Below are 20,221 nucleotides of genomic sequence, written 5' to 3' on the forward strand. Positions count from 1 at the left end.
CAGTAGTGTCTGGTTGGGGTTTGGTGTATTTCATACGGGTGATAGCTTATTTGCAAAGCAGCTGGTGATTAAATTATGTCTATTAATAAAAATGCATGAGGTTGCAAAAACTCTGATCAGCAGTGTGAGGCTGTTAGTAATAATTCAAAACTTCCCTGGAGGAATTTTGAAAGAGAAAAGGTTTTGGTCCCTCACCCCAACAAAAAAAAAAAAAAAAAATCCTTTCCATCAGTAATAACATTAATACTTAGTTACCTTTTATTTAGCGATTATCACGCACAGAGTGCTGTTCTAAGAGCTCCACAGAGATCAACTCATTAATAATCACAGTAATGTTACCAAGTAGCAATTCTTGCTCCCTATTTCACAGATGAGAAACCAACAGCCAACAAAAGGAGACTTCCCAAGTCACTGCCAGGCAGAAAGCTTCATGCAATAGAACATGACAATGAATTACTTTTTTTTTTTTTTTTTGAGACAGAGTCTTGCTGTGATGCTTGGGCTAGGGTGCTGTGGAGTCATCATACCTCACAGCAAACTCAAACTTCTGGGCTCAGGCAATCCTTCTGCCTCAGCCTCCCAAGTAGCTGGGACTACAGGCATACACCATCATGCCTGGCTAATTTTTTTTTCTATTTTTAGTTGTCCAGCTAATTTTTTTCTATTTCTAGTAGAGACGGGGGTCTCGCTCTTACTCAGGCTGGTCTGGAACTCTTGACCTCAGGTGATCCTCCCACCTCGGCCTCCCAGAGTGCTAGGATTACAGCCGTGAGCCACCACGCCCAGCCAATGAATTACATTTGATACACCGTAAGAAATGCCTCATTAACAGGAAATGCTTGCAGAATAGCCAAAAGGCGGAAGCAACCCAAGTGTCCATAGATGAATGAATGGACAAAGAAAATGTGGTCTATACAGACAATGAAGTATTAGTCTGCCTTAAAAAGTAAGGAGATTCTGACACATGTTTCAGTATGGATGAACCTTGAAGACATTATGCTAAATGAACTAAAGCAGTCACAAAAGGACAAACACTGTATGATTCTTCTTATATGAGGTACCTAGAGTCATCAGATTCATGGAGACAGAAAGTAGAATGGTGGTTGCCACGGGCTAGGGGGAAGGGAATGGGGAGTTAGTGTTTAATGGGGACAGAGTTTCAATTTGGGAAGAAGAAAAAAATCCTGGAGATGGGCGGTGGCGATGGCTGTGCAACAATGTGTACTTGATGCCACTGAACTGCACACTTACAAATGGCTAAAGTGGTAACTTTTATGTTATGCATATTTTACCACAATTAAAAAAAATGGGATTTTGCACAAAAAAGAAAGAAAAAGAGAAAGAAACAAACACTATTAAAAGCATTCACTCAATTATGTATCATTTTTTTTAAAAAAAAACACCAGTATAGGCCGGGCGCGGTGGCTCACGCCTGTAATCCTAGCACTCTGGGAGGCCGAGGCGGGTGGATTGCTTGAGCTCAGGAGTTCGAGACCAGCCTGAGCAAGAGCGAGACCTCGTCTCTACTAAAAATAGAAAGAAATTATCTGGCCAACTAAAATATATATATAGAAAAAATTAGCCAGGCATGGTGGCACATGCCTGTAGTCCCAGCTACTCCGGAGGCTGAGGCAGGAGGATTGCTTAAGCCCAGGAGTTTGAGGTTGCTGTGAGCTAGGCTGACGCCACGGCACTCACTCTAGCCCAGGCAACAGAGCGAGACTCTGTCTCAAAAAAAAAAAAAAAAAAACCGGTATAAACCTCAATCCTATAGACTCCTTTCATTCATAGCACAAAGGTTTAAGGGGTGCCAGGCAGTCTACTGAGCAGTGGGGTGCAGGGGTGAGTCAGGAGGGGTGTTCTGAAGAGATGCAGACAAGTCGATCAACTGATACAGTAAAATCACAGACACAGTGCCTACCGCATGCCCGGCACTTGTTCAGGGAACGTGCCTACATTAACTCAAATAATCCTCATGGCAGCCATTCTTGTCCCCATCCTACAGACAAGGAGACTGAGGCACAGAGAGGTTAAGAAAGTTACCCAAGGTCACAGAGGATTCACACTCACGCAGTCAGGCTCAGAGTCTGTGCTTCTAACCACAAGGTGTAGGGTGGAGGAAGCGATGACAAACACAGTCCGGGATGCAGTGGCCACCCAGAGGTAATGAGTGCAAATAAACTGTGGGGGTCAGGGGACTTCCTGGAGGAAGTGGCTTTCAAGCTGAGTTCCAGAACAGGGGTCAGCAAAATTATAACCTGTGGGCCAAATCCGGCCCCCTGCCTAGTTTTGTAAATAAAGTTTTATTGGAACACAGCCATGCTCATTTGTGTACATACTGTCTACAGCTGCTTTTGCAATACATGGGCAGAAACCATATGGCCTGCAAAGTGGAAAACATTTATCACCTGGCCCTTTACAGAAAAATTTTGCCAACCCTGTTCTAAAGGGTTAATAGGCAAGTGTTAGGTGAAGGACAGAGGGAAGGTGCACAAGCCAACTCAGCCTTCTCCAGGCATCTCACCTCCCCTCTTCCCTCTCCCATCTGATAACTGCGCCTCAGCGTGGGCAGCCTTCCCCTCTCCCCAGCTCCCTATCCACCTGTTCTGGGTGGAAATGTCCCCTGCCCGTGTACTCCACCCAGCATTGACACTCCCCAAAAATCTCCGGCTCACCCCCTTGCTTCTCCCCTCGTAACACTGCAGTGATTTCATAGAAACACATTTCATCTGTTTTGGGGGCAGGCCAAAGGGTGGCAGGGGTGAAGCTGCCCCTGTAATTTCCATCAAACCTGCCTGCAGCCCCCCAATCCCCCCCAAATATGCGTACAATAAAAGGAGGACTCTCCAAATACAGACGTAAAGCTAGTCCCCTGCCTGCCCGCCCACCATCCCCACCCGCACTGCCATCCCTAAGTCCTTCCTGGGTATAAATTTTGCAGGCACCACCGACCCCCAAGCAGAAATGTAAGTCCCCAGAGGATGGGGACCATGTTTGTGCAGCTCCTTGTTTTGTTCCTCGTGCCTGGCACAGCGTGTGGCACCCAGGAGGCACCCACATTAACGCGAGCAGGGAGGAACCCAGGGGCACGGCCGGTCGGATAAGAGAGTAGCCCAGAGGGCATGTTGGTGTGGGACTAGCAGACAGATGACAGAACTGGGGAGTCCTGCCAACTCCTCAAATTCCAAAAGTACCCCAGCCCTCAGCAGGGGATCATTATACTGTTGAGGCCTTCGGAAGTCAAAGGTTACACTTCCAAAGGTGCCGATGTGGGTGAAGACGTGCAGGGACGATGGTCTCCGGGGGGTTCCTCTACCTACACCTGTCATGCTCTGCCACATGGGCCTCACATGGAGAATGAGGTGCCCTGGGAGCACCAGCAGCCTCTTGGGGGCCATAGTGACAGCCAGACCGAGCTCCAAGCTCCATCCTCCAGTGAGCAAGGGAGGACCGACCCCAGATGCTCAAACCACCCCCTCCCCCTGCAAGAAGCTCACAGCCCTCCCCGTTCTGGAGTGGACCGGATTGTAGACCTTGGGATGGATGGGACCATTTTGGTAGCAGGAGTGGGGGCAGCTTGGCCCAGATGCTGCTAAGGCTCGTGGGAGGGAGGTGCGGGTTTAGCAGAGATGAAGGGCCCGGACACATCTGCTCACCTTTGCCAGCTGTGTCTGCAGCTTATTCTTCACGTCCATCACCTCCGAGATGCGGGCGTTGAAGGCCAGATTGGTGTCCGTGAATTGCTTCCACATCTGATCCGACAAGGTCTCAAAGAGGTGCTCCGCCTCCTCCCGCAGCCGGATGGAGTTGGCCCGCATGTTCTGAGAGTGCCTGATGTTGTCGTTAGTGAACTTGGCCCAGGTCTCAGGCACCGAGATCCTGCAAAGGCACAAGAGCAAATTTAACGCAGGTGAGAAATGGCGGGTGGGGTGGGGGTAGGGGGTGTTGGCAAGTCTTAGAGACGTCCAAATCCAGGGTTTCTCGGCCTTGGCAGTCTTGGCATTTGGGTTGGGAAAATTCTCTGTTGTGGGGGGAGGAGGTTGCTCTGTTCATTGTAGGATGTTGAGCCACATCCCCGGCCTCCACCCAATAGATGCCAGTAGCACCTCCCGCCTGTTGTGACAACCAAAAATGCCTCCAGACATTGGTGATTGTCCCCTGGGCGAGGGGGCACAGTCTCCCCCTGTTAAGAACCACTGTCCTGATCCAAACTCCTCGTTTTACAGGGGTGGCAAGAGCAGCCTACAGACAGCAGCTGGTTTTCACGAGGGTGCTCAGTGTGTTGGTAGGAGAAGAGGGTTCCATCCCCTCCAAAACTCTTCCCCCAACACGCCCCCCACCACCAAAAACACAGACAGGCCGAGAAGCAGGCATTGGGCGCAATGGTGCCTCAGTGTCCCTCCAACTTGGTGCTGAGCATGTGGCCATGCTACTTTTGCTGACTTACTCATTCATCAAGTGTTTTTTGAACACCTGCCACGTGCCAAGCATTGTTCCGGGCCATTGGGATAGAGCCATGAACAAGGACGGCAACGTCCCTGTCCTCATGGTGATAGATTTCTAGAGGGAGGTCCACAACAAACAAAGGAGATATTTACACATGGCGCCGTGTGCTAGGAAAGGATGTAGAGGCAGGAAGATGAGAGCGAGACCAACGGAGTGGAGTTACCGTGTGTCAGGCAGAGTGGTGAAAGGGACCAGATAGAATACTCAGACAAATGTCGTGGAAATCAGGGATTGGGAAATGCAGGACGCTGTCCCCACTCCAGCTGCGAAAGGCAAGAAGAAAGGGAACAGTATGTGTTACAGGAGCCCCGGGAGAGGAGGAGCCGTGGTGGACCACTGTCCCTGGAAGCGAGGGACGGAGAATGAATAACCGACATCACCCCCCTACCACCCTCTGTCTTCTGCCAGTGCCCCCTCTGGCTGAACCCATCAGGAAAGCAAAGAGAGCCCAGGGGAGGCCACCTACAGAGGACAGCCTCCTCTGCAGGCCCGCAGCAGGGCAGCCAGAAAGTGGATCTGCGGGAGCAGTGGAGATGGACACACGCCACATTAGCAAGGGCAGGCAGGGAAGGCTTCTCAGAGGTGGTGACGTGGAAGGAACTCCTCAGTCTAGACAACACAGAGTTCTTCCTGGCAGAGCACGTAACCCCCTGCGACAAGCAACTGGTGGATCACATGGTGTTTTCTCCTCCGGGAAGCCTTTAAGGAAGGGGACGCGTTTCTTTGCACAGGCTTCAGGTCCTGGTGAAACCAGACTAGTTAACTTCTCAGGGCATTTTTTTTTTTTTTTTTTTGTCCTAGAAGTCACCAGTTACTAAATAATGCAGATTTTTATTCTTAGGCAGGAGGAAAAAAGGAATTCAGTTTTCTGACTGAAGATGGGGGAGGGCATTGAGTTTGGTTCAGAGCTTTCATCTGACCAAGACCGGAGGCTCAGAGAGGTGGAGCATCTTGTCCAAGGTTGCACGACTACTCACATTGCAGGACACCGTGGAAGGAGGCGAGGCCAAGGACAGCAGATAGGAGCCTGCAGATTTACTCTGAGCATGTCTGTTGGTGCTGAATGGGGCACTGTCAACGTCAAGAACGGCAACCTCTAAGCCCTTGCCCTCCCCTGGAGCAGACAGCTGAGCTCCCCCGAGAAAATAACCGGCTTAATCACACTGTCCCTGGGGGGAATTTGCCAAAGACAGCCTGTCTACTCAGCAGGCGGTGCGTCTCAGCAGGGAGGATGTGCTTTCTGGAGCCTGTGTCCTCTAAAGACAGAGGGGACAGCAGGCTTTGCTGGGGAGGCAGGAAGCCACCACCGGTAAAACACACAAGCTCAGTATCCAATGTAGGTGCAGACTGCGGCTCTGACATTTGCTGTGTGAGCTTGAGCCAGTCACTTCACCTCTCTGAGCCTTAGTTTCCTCATGGTAAAATGGGAATAAGAATTGTACCCGCCCCCAGAGTTGCTGAGTGACTAAATGTGAAGCCCTTATCACGGCACCGGACACACAGTAAGCACCTGATGAATGTTTATGATTCATGAGACGCTGCCCTTGACCCTCTCAGCACGTGTCCAGCACACAGCAAACATCAGGTGACAGGTATGTGCTCCCATCATCATCACCACCGTCGTCGCCATCATCGGTTAATCCATAGCGAGGAGAACGGCAGCGGATACAGCTACTGCAATTCAGACAGTCACCGAACGTCCTCTTTAATCTGCCCAGACGTGGCCCTGCTTTACGAAAACCCCAAGTACAAAGCCCTGAGCTAGCACATCTGGGGAGCAATTAGTCACCGCAAACAGCAGCTCCCTCCTTCCAGATGGAGTCGTGGACGAGGGACTTTAAATAGCAGCCCCTCCTGCGCGTGGAAATCAGAGTCTGCCAGCCGGCCTGGCCGCCAGGTTTTGGGGGCGGCGTCTGTCTGGGAAGAGAGACCCTCCGGACTCCCTGTGCAGACGAGGAGGGCCAAGTCCCCAAAGCCCTGCTCACCTCGCCAGGGCCATGGGAGAGTCCACCTTGTCAGGAACAGGAAGAGCGTCCCCAGGAGCTGTCCCTGCCAGAAATCCCAAGGGTCATCTCAACACTTTGAGATTTGCTAAGATGCAGAAAGTGACCCTGGGCTTGGGCCAAGGAGACTGCCATGGAGCTCCTCCCTTCCCTCTTCCCTCCCTCCCTCCCTTCGGTCCTCCTTCCCTTCCTTCCTCTTGCCATTCATCCTTTCATTCAGTAACGACGTATTGCATATCTCTGCCTGCCAAGCATAGTTCTATGTGCAAGAGATTTAAAAGGGGCGGGGAGGGGGAGCATACCAAGACAGACAGACCTCAGGCTGCCACTTGGGAAAGCGTGTCTTAGTTCTGCGTGAAATGCCACAATGCTGTGACATGCCCACACAAGGGCCAGGCATACAGAAGGTGCCTACCCTGTAGCAGCCATGGAAAGAAAATGATGTCACACAGCAAGCACTCAGTAAGTGTTGGCTGTTACCATTCCACGCCAGGCCCTGTGCTTACAACTTCACACACCCACCTTTTCACCCTCACAGCAGCCCTGGGAAGGGGGTAGTATTTTTTCCCAGTGGTACAGACTCAGAAAGGGCCCAAAGCAACAAAGTAACCTGCTCAGTGTTGGTGCAGAGGCTGGAATTGGAAGCCAGGCAGCCTGGCTCCAGAATCCACTCTCTTAAGCCACTAGTGCCAGAGGATGTCAGTCGGCCCTCCTAGCCAAGCTTGTCACTTTGTTTCACAATTTTTTTTTTTTTTTTTTTGAGACAGAGTCTTGCTCTGTTGCCCGGGCTACAGTGCTGAGGCGTCAGCCTAGCTCACAGCAGCCTCAAACTCCTGGGCTCAAGCAATCCTCCTGCCTCAGCCTCCCGAGTAGCTGAGACTACACACATGCACCACCACACCCAGCTAATTTTTCTATTTTTAGTAGAAATGGGGGTCTCACTCTTGCTCCGGCTGGTCTGGAATTTCTGAGCTCAAGCAATCCTCCCGCCTCGGCCTCCCAGAACGCTAGGATTACAGGTGTGAGCCACCGCGCCCAGTCTGTTTTGGAATTTGTATGATGGAATTGCTGAGCACTGTGGCCGTGTGGCCCTTCCGAAGCCAATCACATGCTCCCTCCTGAAATCTGGATCTTGAGCAAAGTGGGGCCAGCATGGAAAGATGGAGACGCTACAGCTGATTAGCGCCCACACCCTAGCTCGCTTAAACTGCCAGAACCTTCCCCTCCAGGATTCTCCTTGAGTTTGTGCTCCCCTCACAGCCTTCTAGTAAATTCCATCTTATCTTAAGTTAGACTCAGCTTCTACACTTGCTTGCAACAGAGGATCCTCATTCAGCCACCTGCCTCTCACCTGACTGGTGCACGATACCTCCTTATCGTTCCTTGGTAGGACCAGAAACCCTCACTCCAGGGGGACGCAGCCAGGGACGGGGACAGAGAGCCCGATACTCACGTGCCGTCGACTTTCTCCACGCCATGGAAGAAGCTGATGCAGTCTGATGTGTTTCTCAGGTTAAAGCACCTCTCATCGATAAACTGGGCTGAGCTTTTGTCCTTAAAGTCCTTCTCCAGCTCGTGCTGAGCATTGCGGTTATCCCTGCAGAGGGGAAGGATTCGTCCCTGGATTGTGCACACCCAGAGTCCCTCACCTGAGGTCACACAGCAGGCGGATGCTGCCAGCCAGGTCCCTGGACTCCCAAGGAAGGTGCTCTGTCCGCCGTCCACACCTGCCTTTTCTGCCTGGCCGGGGGCGCCTGGTGCAGTGAGGAGACTGCCTTGCCCAGACGTGGGCCTCAGACCTCACAGAAAGCCACGTGCCAGGGCGGCCACCTGAGCAGGCCAGCGGCAGAGCTTCCTCGAGGGGTGAGGACGCAGCAAGTGCTGCCCGGCTCATGAGGTTCCGGCCCAATAGCTCCAGCAGCACGAGCTGCCTCCCCACGAGAGGACAAGAGTCATCTGACAAAGGGGCCACTGCCCAGGGACAGACAGCCTTTTCCAGGGCGGCTCCCCCTCTGGTCCCTGCAAAGGGCAAGGCCACCCTCACCTGCTGGCATCCTCCCCCACACACTCTGCCTGCGTTCTCTCTCTCTCTCTCTGCCTCAGTGCTTTTCTCTCTCAGTCTCTAACTTAGCATCTCCCTCTGCCCATTCCTCTTTCTCTGTGTCTGCCTCCACCCCTTTGTTTTTCTCTGTCTCGGTCTCACCTCTTGATTTACCTGTCTGACATATCTGACTCTCTCTGTCCCTTTGTCTCCCTCTCCCTATCCCTGTCTCTGTTTATCTCTTCATGTCTCTCTGTCCCTCTTGATATCAGTGTTCGTCCTGTTTCTCTCTGTGTCTCTCAGTCTCTGGGACTGTCTCTGTCTGCCTCAGTTTCCCAGTTCTGCAGCTCCCCCTGCGTCTGGTTTCATCATCCGGGATTGCGCGAGCAGTCTCCCTGCCCTGGGCTCAGGATCTCCCCTCTAGGATCCAGCATCCCGTTTCAAGTCTGGAGACTGTTCACTCTGCCACCTCCAGCTGTCCCATTTCCCAAGCGTCAGCCTCCCCACCCTCCCCAATGCCATGTCTTGCCACATCCATAGGTCAGTCACAAGTGGAAAACCATTCTCTGTTGACACAAATAGGAGATCACAAAAATAAGTGGAGGAAGGTGCAGAATAGAGAGCCAGGAACAAATCCACGCATTTACAGTCAATCAATTTTCAACAAGATGCCAGGAACACACAATGGGGAAACGGCAGCTTCCTCCACAGATGGTGTTGGGACAACTGGAAATCCACATGCAGAAGGATGAACTTGGAAGCTTATCTCACACCATGTACAAAAACCAACTCAAAATAGATTAAAGGCTTAAGTGTAAGACCTGAGACTGTAGAACTACTAGAAGGAAAGAGTGGAAAACCTCCAGGACAGTGGTCTGGGCAATGAGTTTTTGCATATGACTCCAATAGCACAGGCAACAAAAGCAAAAATAGACAAATGGGATATCAGACTACAAAGCCTTTGCACAGCAAAAGAAACAATCAACAGAATGAAGAAACAAGCTAAGAAATGGGAGAAAATATTTGCAAACCATACATCTGATAAGGGGTTAATATCCAAACTATAATATATAAGAAACTCAAACACCTGAATGGCAAGAAAACAAACGACCCAATTAAAAAATAGGCAAAGTTATTGTAGCATTATTTACAATAGCTGAGATATGGAATCAACCCAAGTGTCCAAAAACAGATGAATAGATAAAGAAAATATGGTATATATACATGATGGAATATTAGTCAGCCTTAAAAAGAAGGAAATCCTGTCATTTGCAGCAACATGGATGAACCTGGAGGACATTGTGTGAAATGAAATAAGCCAGGCACGGAGAGGCAAATAGCTCATGATCTCACTTACATGTGAAATCTAAAACAACTGAACTCATACGAGCGGACGGTGTAATGGTGGTTAGCAGAAGCTGGGTGTGGGGGCGCTGGGGAGATGTTAGTCAAAGGATACAAAATTTCATTTAGACAAGAAGAATAAGTTCAAGTACAACATGGTGACTATAGTTAGTAACAGTTTATTATATTCTTGAAAATCACTAAGAGAGATTTTAAATGTTCTCACCGCAAAAAAATGAGACATGTGTGGAGTAATGCATACATTAATTAGTTTGATTTAGCCATTCCACAATGTATGCATATTTCAAAATATCAGGTTGTACATTATAAATACAGTATATACTATTTTCATTAGTCACTTAAAAATGAATAAGTAAATTAAAAAAAATAAGTGCAAGAAAAATGCAATAAAACAAAAGCATGCTGTTTGAACAGCATTGGCCCTTTGTTAAAATTTGCTTGTTTAAATACAAGTATTTAAGGTTTTTTAAGTGAATTAATTTGTAGACAAACTGCAGGTAACCATAGTCCAGGGGTAGGTGGAATGGAGAGAAATTGGGACAGAGGCACACGAATGACGGCTTTTGTCCTTTTAGCTGTCACCTCCGCTGCATGTGCACCTCCTCTGCACACCTCCAGTTCCAATGACTCCCTGGGTCTCCCCAGCTTGTCTGCCCGACTGAGCTCTTTGCTGTCCAGGCAGCTTTTCTGCCCTGTCTTCCCCCTTTTTATCCTGGCCAGTTCTTTCTCATCCCTGACACCCAGGTCGAACCCTCAGGGGAGTCCAAGGGCTCCTGGAGGGGGAGGTGACTGCCGATTCTGGGGCACAGCAAACCAGGACACGAGCTCCCAGAGCCCATCTGGAAGCTGCCTGAGCCCTTCGCACCCAGGAGACTGCTCACATCCACCGCACAGCAGGAAGGGCAGCCCTGCCCAGCTGCCAGCCCCTCCCATGCTGTCTGCGTCTGTGTGGCAAGAGTCAGGGAAGAGGGAAGCCAGCAGGGCAGCGTGCCCTGGGAGAGTTAAAGGTGAGCTGCAGGTTGAGGTGGGGAAGCTGCCACCTGGGGAGCTGGTGCCAAGGGTTTAGCTATCAGCCTCAAGCCCCGTAAAACTCGAGCTCCCTTTAATTATAAGAGGGCCCTCCTGGCTTGTCATGAGGTTGCATAATCTAAGAACAAAAAGCTGATTTCTTTTGAAGACTCCTGGCTCAAGGTATCCACCAACTCCCTTCCCGAGATGTCCCAGCCCCTGGCCTTGCTGCCTAATGCCATCTCCCAAAGTTCAGAACTCACATGGGGAACCCACAGGCCAAGAGGGGTCCCAGGGAGGCCAATCCTCTTTTGCCAGAGCCCTTGTTACAAATAAGAGCAACCAGTGACGCCCTGGCTCATGCGAGTCAATGGTGCATAACTCAGTAACATCATCTTAGTAGCTTGAAATCAGCCATTGTGGTAGCATTTATACCACAGGAACGGGCAAATCCTACAAATCAGGACTTTATTTTTTACCCCCCTGGAGAGCTGGTTGTTAAGCATTTACCAGCATATCACTGACCAAAAGAATCATCCAGAAACAAGTGAGCCCACCTGGCTTGAAGCCAGAAACCTGGGAGTCCCAAAACAAACCCAAGGAGAGGGGAGAGAAAGGAGCCCTTACCGCATCTGCATATCAATTCTTTGAGCTAATTTTCTCATCCGCTCTTGGCAACATTTTAGCAAATCTACTTCCTGAAATGAAAAATGTCAGAAAGAGTGCAGCCCCTTAGAAACTTACCGTCCTGTCTCCCAGCCCAGAACCCTCACCCTTCACCTCTCACGCCCACCCTTGACCTCACAAGGTGAAATGTCATGGTGGGGTGCCTGCCTCAATCCACGTGACCCCGGGGCCAGACAACTAAGGGTCGATCATGGAGGCTTCACACTCTTTGCCCTACTTTCTTTTTATAGCCCTCCAGATTAAAAGAAAATTTAGCACCTACTATGTGCCAAGTGCTCACTTCTGGATTATTTTTCATTAAATTAAATGACGTATATGAAGTGGCACCATGTATGACATATAGCAGGTGCTTAACAGATACTAACTTTCATTATTATTATTGATGTATTAGTACTATTGTGCCCATATTGGAGACGAAAAGACTGAGGGTCAAATGACTCCAAGTCTCCCTATTCCTAAACTGCAACCTGGGCCCACACCCATGCTTTCTGAGCCTTGACTTGCCACAGGGTGACACGTGTGGCTTCTGCTCCCAGTAGGAAACTCAGAAACCAGCTGGCCCACCCGCCTCGCTCAGGGGGCTGGGCAGACCGGGCAGGCATCTTACCCGAATAAGGTTTTTCTCCACGTTGTCATGGACCAGATCAATCCCGATCCTATTTTCTCGGAGGTACAGACACTCCAGGGCCACCTGTAGGGAATAGCGGGAAAGAGCGTGTCCCTCGTGTGTAGACACTGAGAGGGGATGACGCACGTCTGCCTTTGCCGCAATCTGTTCTTTTCTCTGAGAAACCCGGGTGCTGCATGGGACCTCGTCCCCGTGCACTAGGTGGGCTTCTGCCTCCCCTTGTCCCTCAGCGGGGGCCGTGGGATGCCTTGGCTGATGCATTGGGAGATGCCAGGCCCAGGCAGAGAAAGCAAGATAAAGCAGTGTCCTGGGAACCAACTGTGATCCCCATAACCTCCCTCAGTGGCCCCCAAGCCTCCCCCAACTATAATGATAAATAGAATAAAACTCCATTATCATTTCAGATAGGACAGAGTGGGCTGCCGTCCTGTCTGTGTCTCTCTCTGGAGTTCAAACCCAGGCTCAGTCACTTCCTATTGTATGCACTTAGGCGAATCACTTAGCCTCTCTGACCCTCTGTTTCTTCATCTGCAGCTGGGCGCAATACTGGCGCATACCTCATAGGTTTATCGTGCAGGTGAAGCCAGCTTGACAAGTGTGAAGCACTCAGAATTCTGCGCATAAATACGATCTGTGAACATATATGCAAAACCCTCTCTGGAGATCTCCCAGTGGGGGCACAGCTTTGGGAGGTGGACAGGGCCATGTGAGACCAGGCGACCCTGCCACACAGCCTTGGGCCTCCCACCTGTCATAGAGACCTGAGCAGAGTAGAGGAGAAGACAGGAGAAGGCGCTGCTCGGGGGCGCTCTGCAATGGGAGACTGAAGAAAAATGGTGATTGGCCACCAGCCTGTGACGTCACAAAGGGCAGCAGGAGTGAGAAGGAAGTGGGAGCACTGAGGTCTGGATGCCAGGGTGCAAATGCATCTGGGGACTCAGAAAGGAGAGGGAGTACAGGGCTCCTTCTCTGAACCACGCTCCATCGAGGTGCTGGAGGCAGCACAGTGAACTAGACAGACAGGGTTCCTGCTTCCATGCAGCCTGCGTTCCAACAAAGGGGACAGAACACACAAAAAGAAACTTGATCACCCTGACTGTGACAAGGGCCGCAAGGAAAATAATCAGGGAGATGTGAGTGGGTGGGTGGGGAGTGACCCCCAGGGCGGCCAGGGAGGAGACAGGCTGAGACCTGAATCATGAGAAGCAGAGATGCAGAGGTGAGCGGGAATAGTGCACCAAGAAGAGGGAACAGCAGGTGCAAAGGCCCTGAGGCCGGCAGTAACAGACAGGAAGCCATGGGCTGGGGTGGAGAAGGTAAGGCTGGAACAGTGGCAGGAACAGGGTTGGGGAGGGGCAGAGGAATTCAGGAATTAAGATGCTAATTTCTGGGAGGCCATCGAGGGAACCAGTGGGAGAGTTGAATATTTAAAATCACCCCTCTGGGTGCTGTGTTGAGGACGGGTTGGCAGGAGTAGGAGTTGGGAGACCAGGAAGGAGGTGGTCACCATTGTCCGGGGAGAAGCTGCCTGGACTGAGGGGGCAGCCCAGGAGACAAAACTGAGATGCTTCTGGTCCCTGTGCCACCACATGGCAGATCAGAGGAGGCCTCAGGTGGCCAGGCAGAGCTGGGCTTTCCAGACAGGCCAGGGAGTGAGAAGAGAATACAAGGGGAGAGCGATAGATTTGGGATGCAGCCCTGCCCTCCCTCCTCCCAAGGGAAAATCCAGGGGTTGGGGGGAAGGAAACAGTGGACCCCTCCTCCCCCACATGGGTTTGGAAATCCCAGAGTGGCAGGAACCTATGCCACGTCTCCCAGGAGCATCTGGAGGCAGGACCTCTCCCACAGAAGCCCCGGCCCCAGCATGGGGTTCCAGGCAGGAGGTCCCCAGTCCCCTGCACACTCCAGGGAGCAGCAGCACATCGTCCTGTGTGGCCAAGATTAGTTCGCATAGATGCTGCAGGTTCCTCACACAGTGTCCGCTCAACCCCTTCCATGGGAAACGCGAGTCCCGGCAAAGGGGCTAAAAACAGAAACACGTGGTGCACCTTCTGGAAAAACAGATATTCCCTGATGAAAAGGGACAGGCCCAGCTAACATGTGTGCTCTCTGCCCTGCCCCCATCTTCCTGCCTGGAATGAGAAAGGGCTCCATGAACACAGGCATGTGCACTGCGAAATACGAAACCTCCTCGGAAGCCCAAACCATAGGACAAAAGCCACACACTGTGGGTGGCAGAGCAGAAAGAGAAGAGCCCCGGGCTCCTCCTGGCATGGAGCGGAGGCTGCAGCAGCTTGATCTGTCTCCCTCTCGAATTTTCTTTATGGCAGAAAACTAAGCTCCCATTTGGCTGAGCCACTGTCATTGATCGTCTGTCACCTGCAGCCTCAGCAATCCTAACTGATCTGGGGTATGCCTGGAGGCTTGGAGACCAAGGAAGTGCCTTGAATATCCACATTTAGAGCATTATTTATTTTTCAACAAATACTTATTGAATGCCTACCATGTGCCTTGCCCTGTCCTAGGCTGGGAATACATTCAAAACGTTGCTCTAGACAATGTGTTGATGACCATCAGCACAGACATTGGTCACTAAACACCTACACAGACATAGGGGTGCCCTACAGCTGAGTACCGGTCTTGGATACATTGGTGACAAAGTGGACAAAAATCTCTGCCCTGATAGAGCCCGTATTCTAGTGGCAGAAAAAAAAAAATACCCAATCAATCAGTCAACGAATAATAGAGTACGTTAGTGGATAAGAATCATAAAGAAAAATAAAGCAGTTATTTTATGTGCTCTAAGGTCCAGAAAACACACACATGCATGCTCATACATGCACACGCATGCTCATACACGCACAAGCATGCACATGATGTCTTAATGAGACCCCTGCAACTCTGATGGAACCCCAAGTAGAGAATAAAATTCAACCTGATTCGTGGGATTGTCCCGAATTGACTAAGATTAAATTTTTACCCTAGAAACTGCTCATGTGAGATGATGCAGGTCAAACTGACTTGCGAGGTGCCTGTCACCTTGACCTCAAGCCAAGAGCAGGGCAGCGGGAGCACTGCGCCCACACCGCGGCAGTGTCCACAGCCCCGTCCCCACTCCGGTGCTCACCTGGAGCGGACAGTCTATCTGGTCTGCGGCGCACTCCATGCGCTTCTTCACCGTGTCCATGCTGTGGTTCTCGGTCACAAGCCTCTCCAGCTCGTAGCTCAGCTCTGACTTCCAGAAGCCGATGTCCGACAGCCTCTGGCCTAGGTTCCGGGAGGTGCCCTCCTGCATCTGGCGTGTCAGCTGGTCCTTGTCCTGCATGAGCCTCATGGAGTCGCCCCCCAGCCGGCCAGCCCACAGCCGGGAGGCCTCAGCCCCGAGTAGCTGCAGCTGGTTGGACCGGTCCCAGTCTTTGGGGGTGTAGCGGCAGAAGAGCGCAGAGCGGAGGGTAGGCAGGATGGTGGATGGCCGCAGGGTGCTGGGACACTCCTCCGGGCAGGTCTGGGTACCGGAGACCCTGTAGAAGAGGCTGGGCCTCCATGAGTTGGCATAGCGGCACCCGGGCAGGTTATAGGGCTGGTAGCACTCGTGGATTCCAGGGCTCTGCGAGGTCCGGGACGGCTTGTTCAAGCCACAGGTTTTCTTTGGGCCACAGTAACTGGCGGTCTGACTGGTCCCAAGAAACTCCATCCTCCCCAATCGGCCCCACTTGGGGAAAAGTCTACCCAAGGGGGCAAAGGCATCACCAGGAAGGGGGAAAGGGCTTCTCTTGGGGACCAGCAGGACCTCTATGACTCAGCACTGGTGTCACAAAGCCTGGGGAGAGAGAGGGACTTTTAGCAGGGCCTTTGTTGACTTACAGGCCAGCTGGGGCCATATTGTCCAAATTAAAAAAAAAAAGTACAAAAGCAAAAATCAACAAAGGAATACAAGTTTCATAATCCACAGATTCAGGATGCGGGAAGTGGCACGTTGTCTTCCTACGACAACCGGGTTGCCTTGCTAGACCTAACTGGGTCCTATCGGAGAAACATTAACGTAGTTCATCCAGTACACTGAATTAGCTTGGGCCGATTTGGTCAAGGTTGGTAGTTTTCTTGCTTTCTTTGTCCCCAAGGTGACCTAAAATGGTCCATCCGCACCACGAAATACGGCTCAGCAATACCACTCACAACAGCACGAGTGAGTCTCAAATGTCTTAAGCTACGTGGCAGCAGCTAGGCCCAAAGATGACATCCCGTGTGATTCCACTTATAGGACACTCTGGAAAAGACAAGTCCCCGTGGACAGAGGACAGAGCCGTGGTTGCCAGGGGCTGGAGGTGGGCAGGTTGTCTACAAAGGGGCACGAGAAAACTGGAGAGGGGATGACAGCACTGTCCCGTGGTGGAGGCTACACAACTATACATATTTGTCAAAACCCGTAGAACTTTCCACGAAAAACAGTGCATTTTACTGTACATAAATTATACTTCAATAAACCTGACTTTAAAAAAACAGAGGGAGGGATCTGGAGCCCCAGAGGGGGAGACCACGTCTACTTTGCTCACCGTGAAATCCCTGGCGTCCAGCGCACGAATGAATGAATGAAGGAACAAACAGGTATCTAAACTGAGAGCTTTATTACCATCCCAGAAAAATCATTCAATTCTGTATTCTGTAACAATATTTTTATTGCACCAAGAAACTGCCCCCTCCTTTGGCTGTGGGGGTGGCAATAAAACAGCGAGGTCTTGGACAAGGGGACTGCCCAGTGCTTACAGGGGAAAGAGAAGAATCTGACTCCCAGTGGTCTTTGTCAGGGAAAAATGATGTTCCCCGACACTTTTCTCCCCAGCTGCCTAAAACTAGGGGTGGGAATGAGAGGACTAAGGTGGAGAGGGTGAAGAGAAAAACATTTATTAACCACCTTCTGTATACTTGTGCTTTTCATACACTTAGTTTTATTTTCATGGCCAACCTACAAGAAAGGCATGAAGAGGGACCAAAAAAATGTCCCTTGGTGGCTTCCAGGGTGGGCAGCTCTCTGCAGGCGGGGAGTGTCCAGAGCCTGCCTCACTCACCTGGGCTCCAGGCCACTGGCTTGAATGCTGTGGGGAGTTCCGTGAGGACAAACCCCACCAAAGGTCTGCCACCCGCAAAGTGAAGCTGTCACCACAGTCTGACTGTCTAACCTAACCTGGCTGACTGTCCAGGCTCTGGCTGGATTTTCTTAAGCAAGCTGGGCTCCTGCAAGGAAAGAATTAATCTCAAATTCCTGACATTTGACTTTGCATATTAACACACCTACATTTTGACAAAATATTACATGTACTTACATGTATGTGTATGTATGTGTTTGCGTGTGTGTGACCCATGTGCATTTTTTCCTGCCGTAAAGAAAGACAAGAATCTATGTCAGGGGTCAAACAGTGAGGCAGACGCAACCTGCACGGTATAACATTTTTGTTTAGAAATTGAAAATTTTAGTTCTTACATTAAATCTTTTACTGAATTCAAACAATGTCTTGAAAATGGAAACGCATTCTCCTTTTATTTGCTAATCGTATCAAAACTAAAAAACTAACCAAAAATGCAACTATTACTGAAAACATTGTATAGAGGAGGAAGGTGTTTATGAAAATGATCTCCAGGTGTCGGATACACTGGGTCTGCCACTGCCTAGAGACCCCTCGTCCATTGCGAAAAGATTGTTTCCAAACGCTCTTAAACCAAGTTAATGGAAAACGAATTCTCTTTCTGAAATGCCGGAGGGCTGGCAGAATCCAACCCTCTGTGGACAGAGGAGGAGGAGGAGGGTTGATGAGAGGGAGAGGGGAGACCTCCCTGTCCCCACGAGTGGGGTTCCCGATCTTCTGCCCCCTCTTGGCTTCCTGCACTCCGGACACTCCAGGGTCAAGGTTGCCCAGGCCCTATTTTACGGCCATCTCCTCCTGGAACCTGCACAACCTGTTTTGAGACGGCTGCCTGCGCTCCGCAGGCTCCAGCCCTTTCCAAAGCGACCACTCCACACACCTGTGAATCTGCTGCGAAACCCACCTGTCTGCAGAGGGAAAGCACTGAGATGTCTTCGGAGACCAACAGAGCTTTCGACAGCGAGGGAAGGTGCTGATCTGCACGGTGCGATACGGCAGCCACCGGCCCCGTGTGGCTCCTGAGTGCTTGAAACGTGGTTCGTCAATGGAGTCATAGAATTTTGAATTTTATTTAATTTTAGTTCATTTAAATAGCCACGTGGGGCCAGTGGCTACTGTACCGGGCAGCGCAGGGCTGGAAAACCGCCGATGCGTATCAACTGTGCAGACAGAGGGCTGAGCACAAGGCCGCGCAGGGAGACACAAGCGTCCCAACACGCTGTCCCTTTTCTTGCAGAGGTGCACGCGGTGCTGGGAGGACCACACAGCAGGGCGGCGCTGGCACAGGACAGGAGGGAGACTGCTCAGGGACACACTGTGTGCACTTTGTATTTGGAACCGTGAGGACGTATTACCGATCCCAAACCCCGATCTGCATAAAGGTATTGCTAAGCGGCTACAGGGACAAAGTGGAGAACTGCGGGGTGTTGGTGTGGTTTTCTCAACATGCTTGACCTTCGCTGAGCCCTCACCGTGGGCCAGGGGATGTGCCGGCAGCGTGTGTGTGTGTGTGTGTGTGCACGCAAGAGAAAGAGAGAGTGGGTGTGACTGCCCGTGTGGACGTGTGTCTGTGAGTGACAGAGAACGAGTGAGTGTGTGGGTTTGCGAGACGAATGCGAGTGCGTGTGAGTGTGCATGCCTGTGTGTAAGTGAGTGTGTGAGTTCGTAGAAGCATGAGAGAATTTGGGTAAGTGTGAGGACAAGTGGATGTGAGTGTGTGAGTGTGTGCGTGTGCGAGCATGAGAGCGGAGGTAGGTGTGTGAAGGCGTGACAGCGCGTGTGCACGCTCGTTCGCGTGCTGCGTGCGAGATCAGGCACGAGCACAGCCAGGAATGAAGGAATAAAAAGACAATGAGACACAATCCCCGACCTTGGGGAGCTCACAGCCCGGGCTGGGGGCAGACGGGAAACCACTCGCCGAGAATCATGTCGTGAGATAACAGACATTGAATCTGCTGGCGTTTGACTCTGGGGACTGGTCTGTGTTTGGGGAAACATTTCCTGGGAGCCTGGGATGGAAGGTGGGTGGCAACAGCTACAACCGCATCTCCTGGGTTTTGAGCCCTGAGGCAGAGGGGAGCCCCCGTCCTGTGCTCAGCGCTGCCCGCAGGGGCGCTCAGCATCCTCTAACCAGACCACGAGCAGCCAGCCAGCCCGGGTCCCTGAGAGCACCAGGTAAATTAGGATAAACCAGTGAAAAAAGGAGTGGGAGAGGACAGGAAGAGAGAGTCTCAGCGTCATCAGATTGACTCAAGCCAGCAGCATTGCTGTGGCGCCCCTGGTGGCAGACAGGACTCCTCTCACCTTTGCCCTTTCCACTTTGATTTTCAGAAGGAAACTTGGTGCTTAGGGCACTAGCCTTGGCTGGTGTCCAGTGACCCAGTAATTTTTCCGGAAATCTACCTGCAGGTACATGCACACGTGTGTACTAAAACGCACGCAGAAGTGTGTTCATTGCTGTGTTGATTGTGGCAGTGAAGAAAGTGCAATTAATGAAATACCCCTGAGTGAGGGACAGCTAAATATATAGAACACTCATTCTGCGGACTACTCTCCAGTATAGAAAGAGTAAGTCAGGGCAGGGCGTGGTGGCTCACACCTGTAATCCCAGCGTGAGACCAAGGCGGGAGAATTGCTTGAGGCCAGGAGTTTGAGACCAGACTGAGCACAACAAAATAGAAAAATTAGCCAGGCGTGGTGGCACACACCTGTAGTCCCAGCTACTTGGGAGGCTGAGGCAGACTGGTCACTGGAGCCCAGGCGTTTGGGGTTGCTGTGAGCTATGATGACGCCACTGCACTCTAGCACAGGTGACACAGAGATCCTGTCTCAACACAAAACAAAA

The 20,221-nt window shown here is 51.2% G+C and overlaps 1 protein-coding gene across 1 annotated transcript in view; it reads right to left on the reverse strand.

Moving 5' to 3' along the window:
- The window catches only part of TEKT5 (tektin 5), a 38,877-nt gene extending 22,880 nt beyond the window's left edge, over window positions 1–15,997 (reverse strand). The window contains exons 1-5 of the mRNA XM_045542581.1: window positions 15,366–15,997; window positions 12,218–12,301; window positions 11,551–11,621; window positions 7,963–8,106; window positions 3,657–3,879 (exon numbers count right to left, since the gene is read on the reverse strand). Coding sequence (XP_045398537.1) covers window positions 3,657–3,879; window positions 7,963–8,106; window positions 11,551–11,621; window positions 12,218–12,301; window positions 15,366–15,932 — 1,089 coding nt within the window. The 5' untranslated portion in view covers window positions 15,933–15,997. The remainder of the gene's footprint in view (window positions 1–3,656; window positions 3,880–7,962; window positions 8,107–11,550; window positions 11,622–12,217; window positions 12,302–15,365) is intronic.
- Between the last annotated feature and the right edge of the window lie 4,224 nt (window positions 15,998–20,221).

The sequence above is a fragment of the Lemur catta genome, chromosome 2 (genome assembly GCF_020740605.2).
Source record: "Lemur catta isolate mLemCat1 chromosome 2, mLemCat1.pri, whole genome shotgun sequence".
Classification (NCBI taxonomy): Eukaryota; Metazoa; Chordata; class Mammalia; order Primates; family Lemuridae; genus Lemur; species Lemur catta.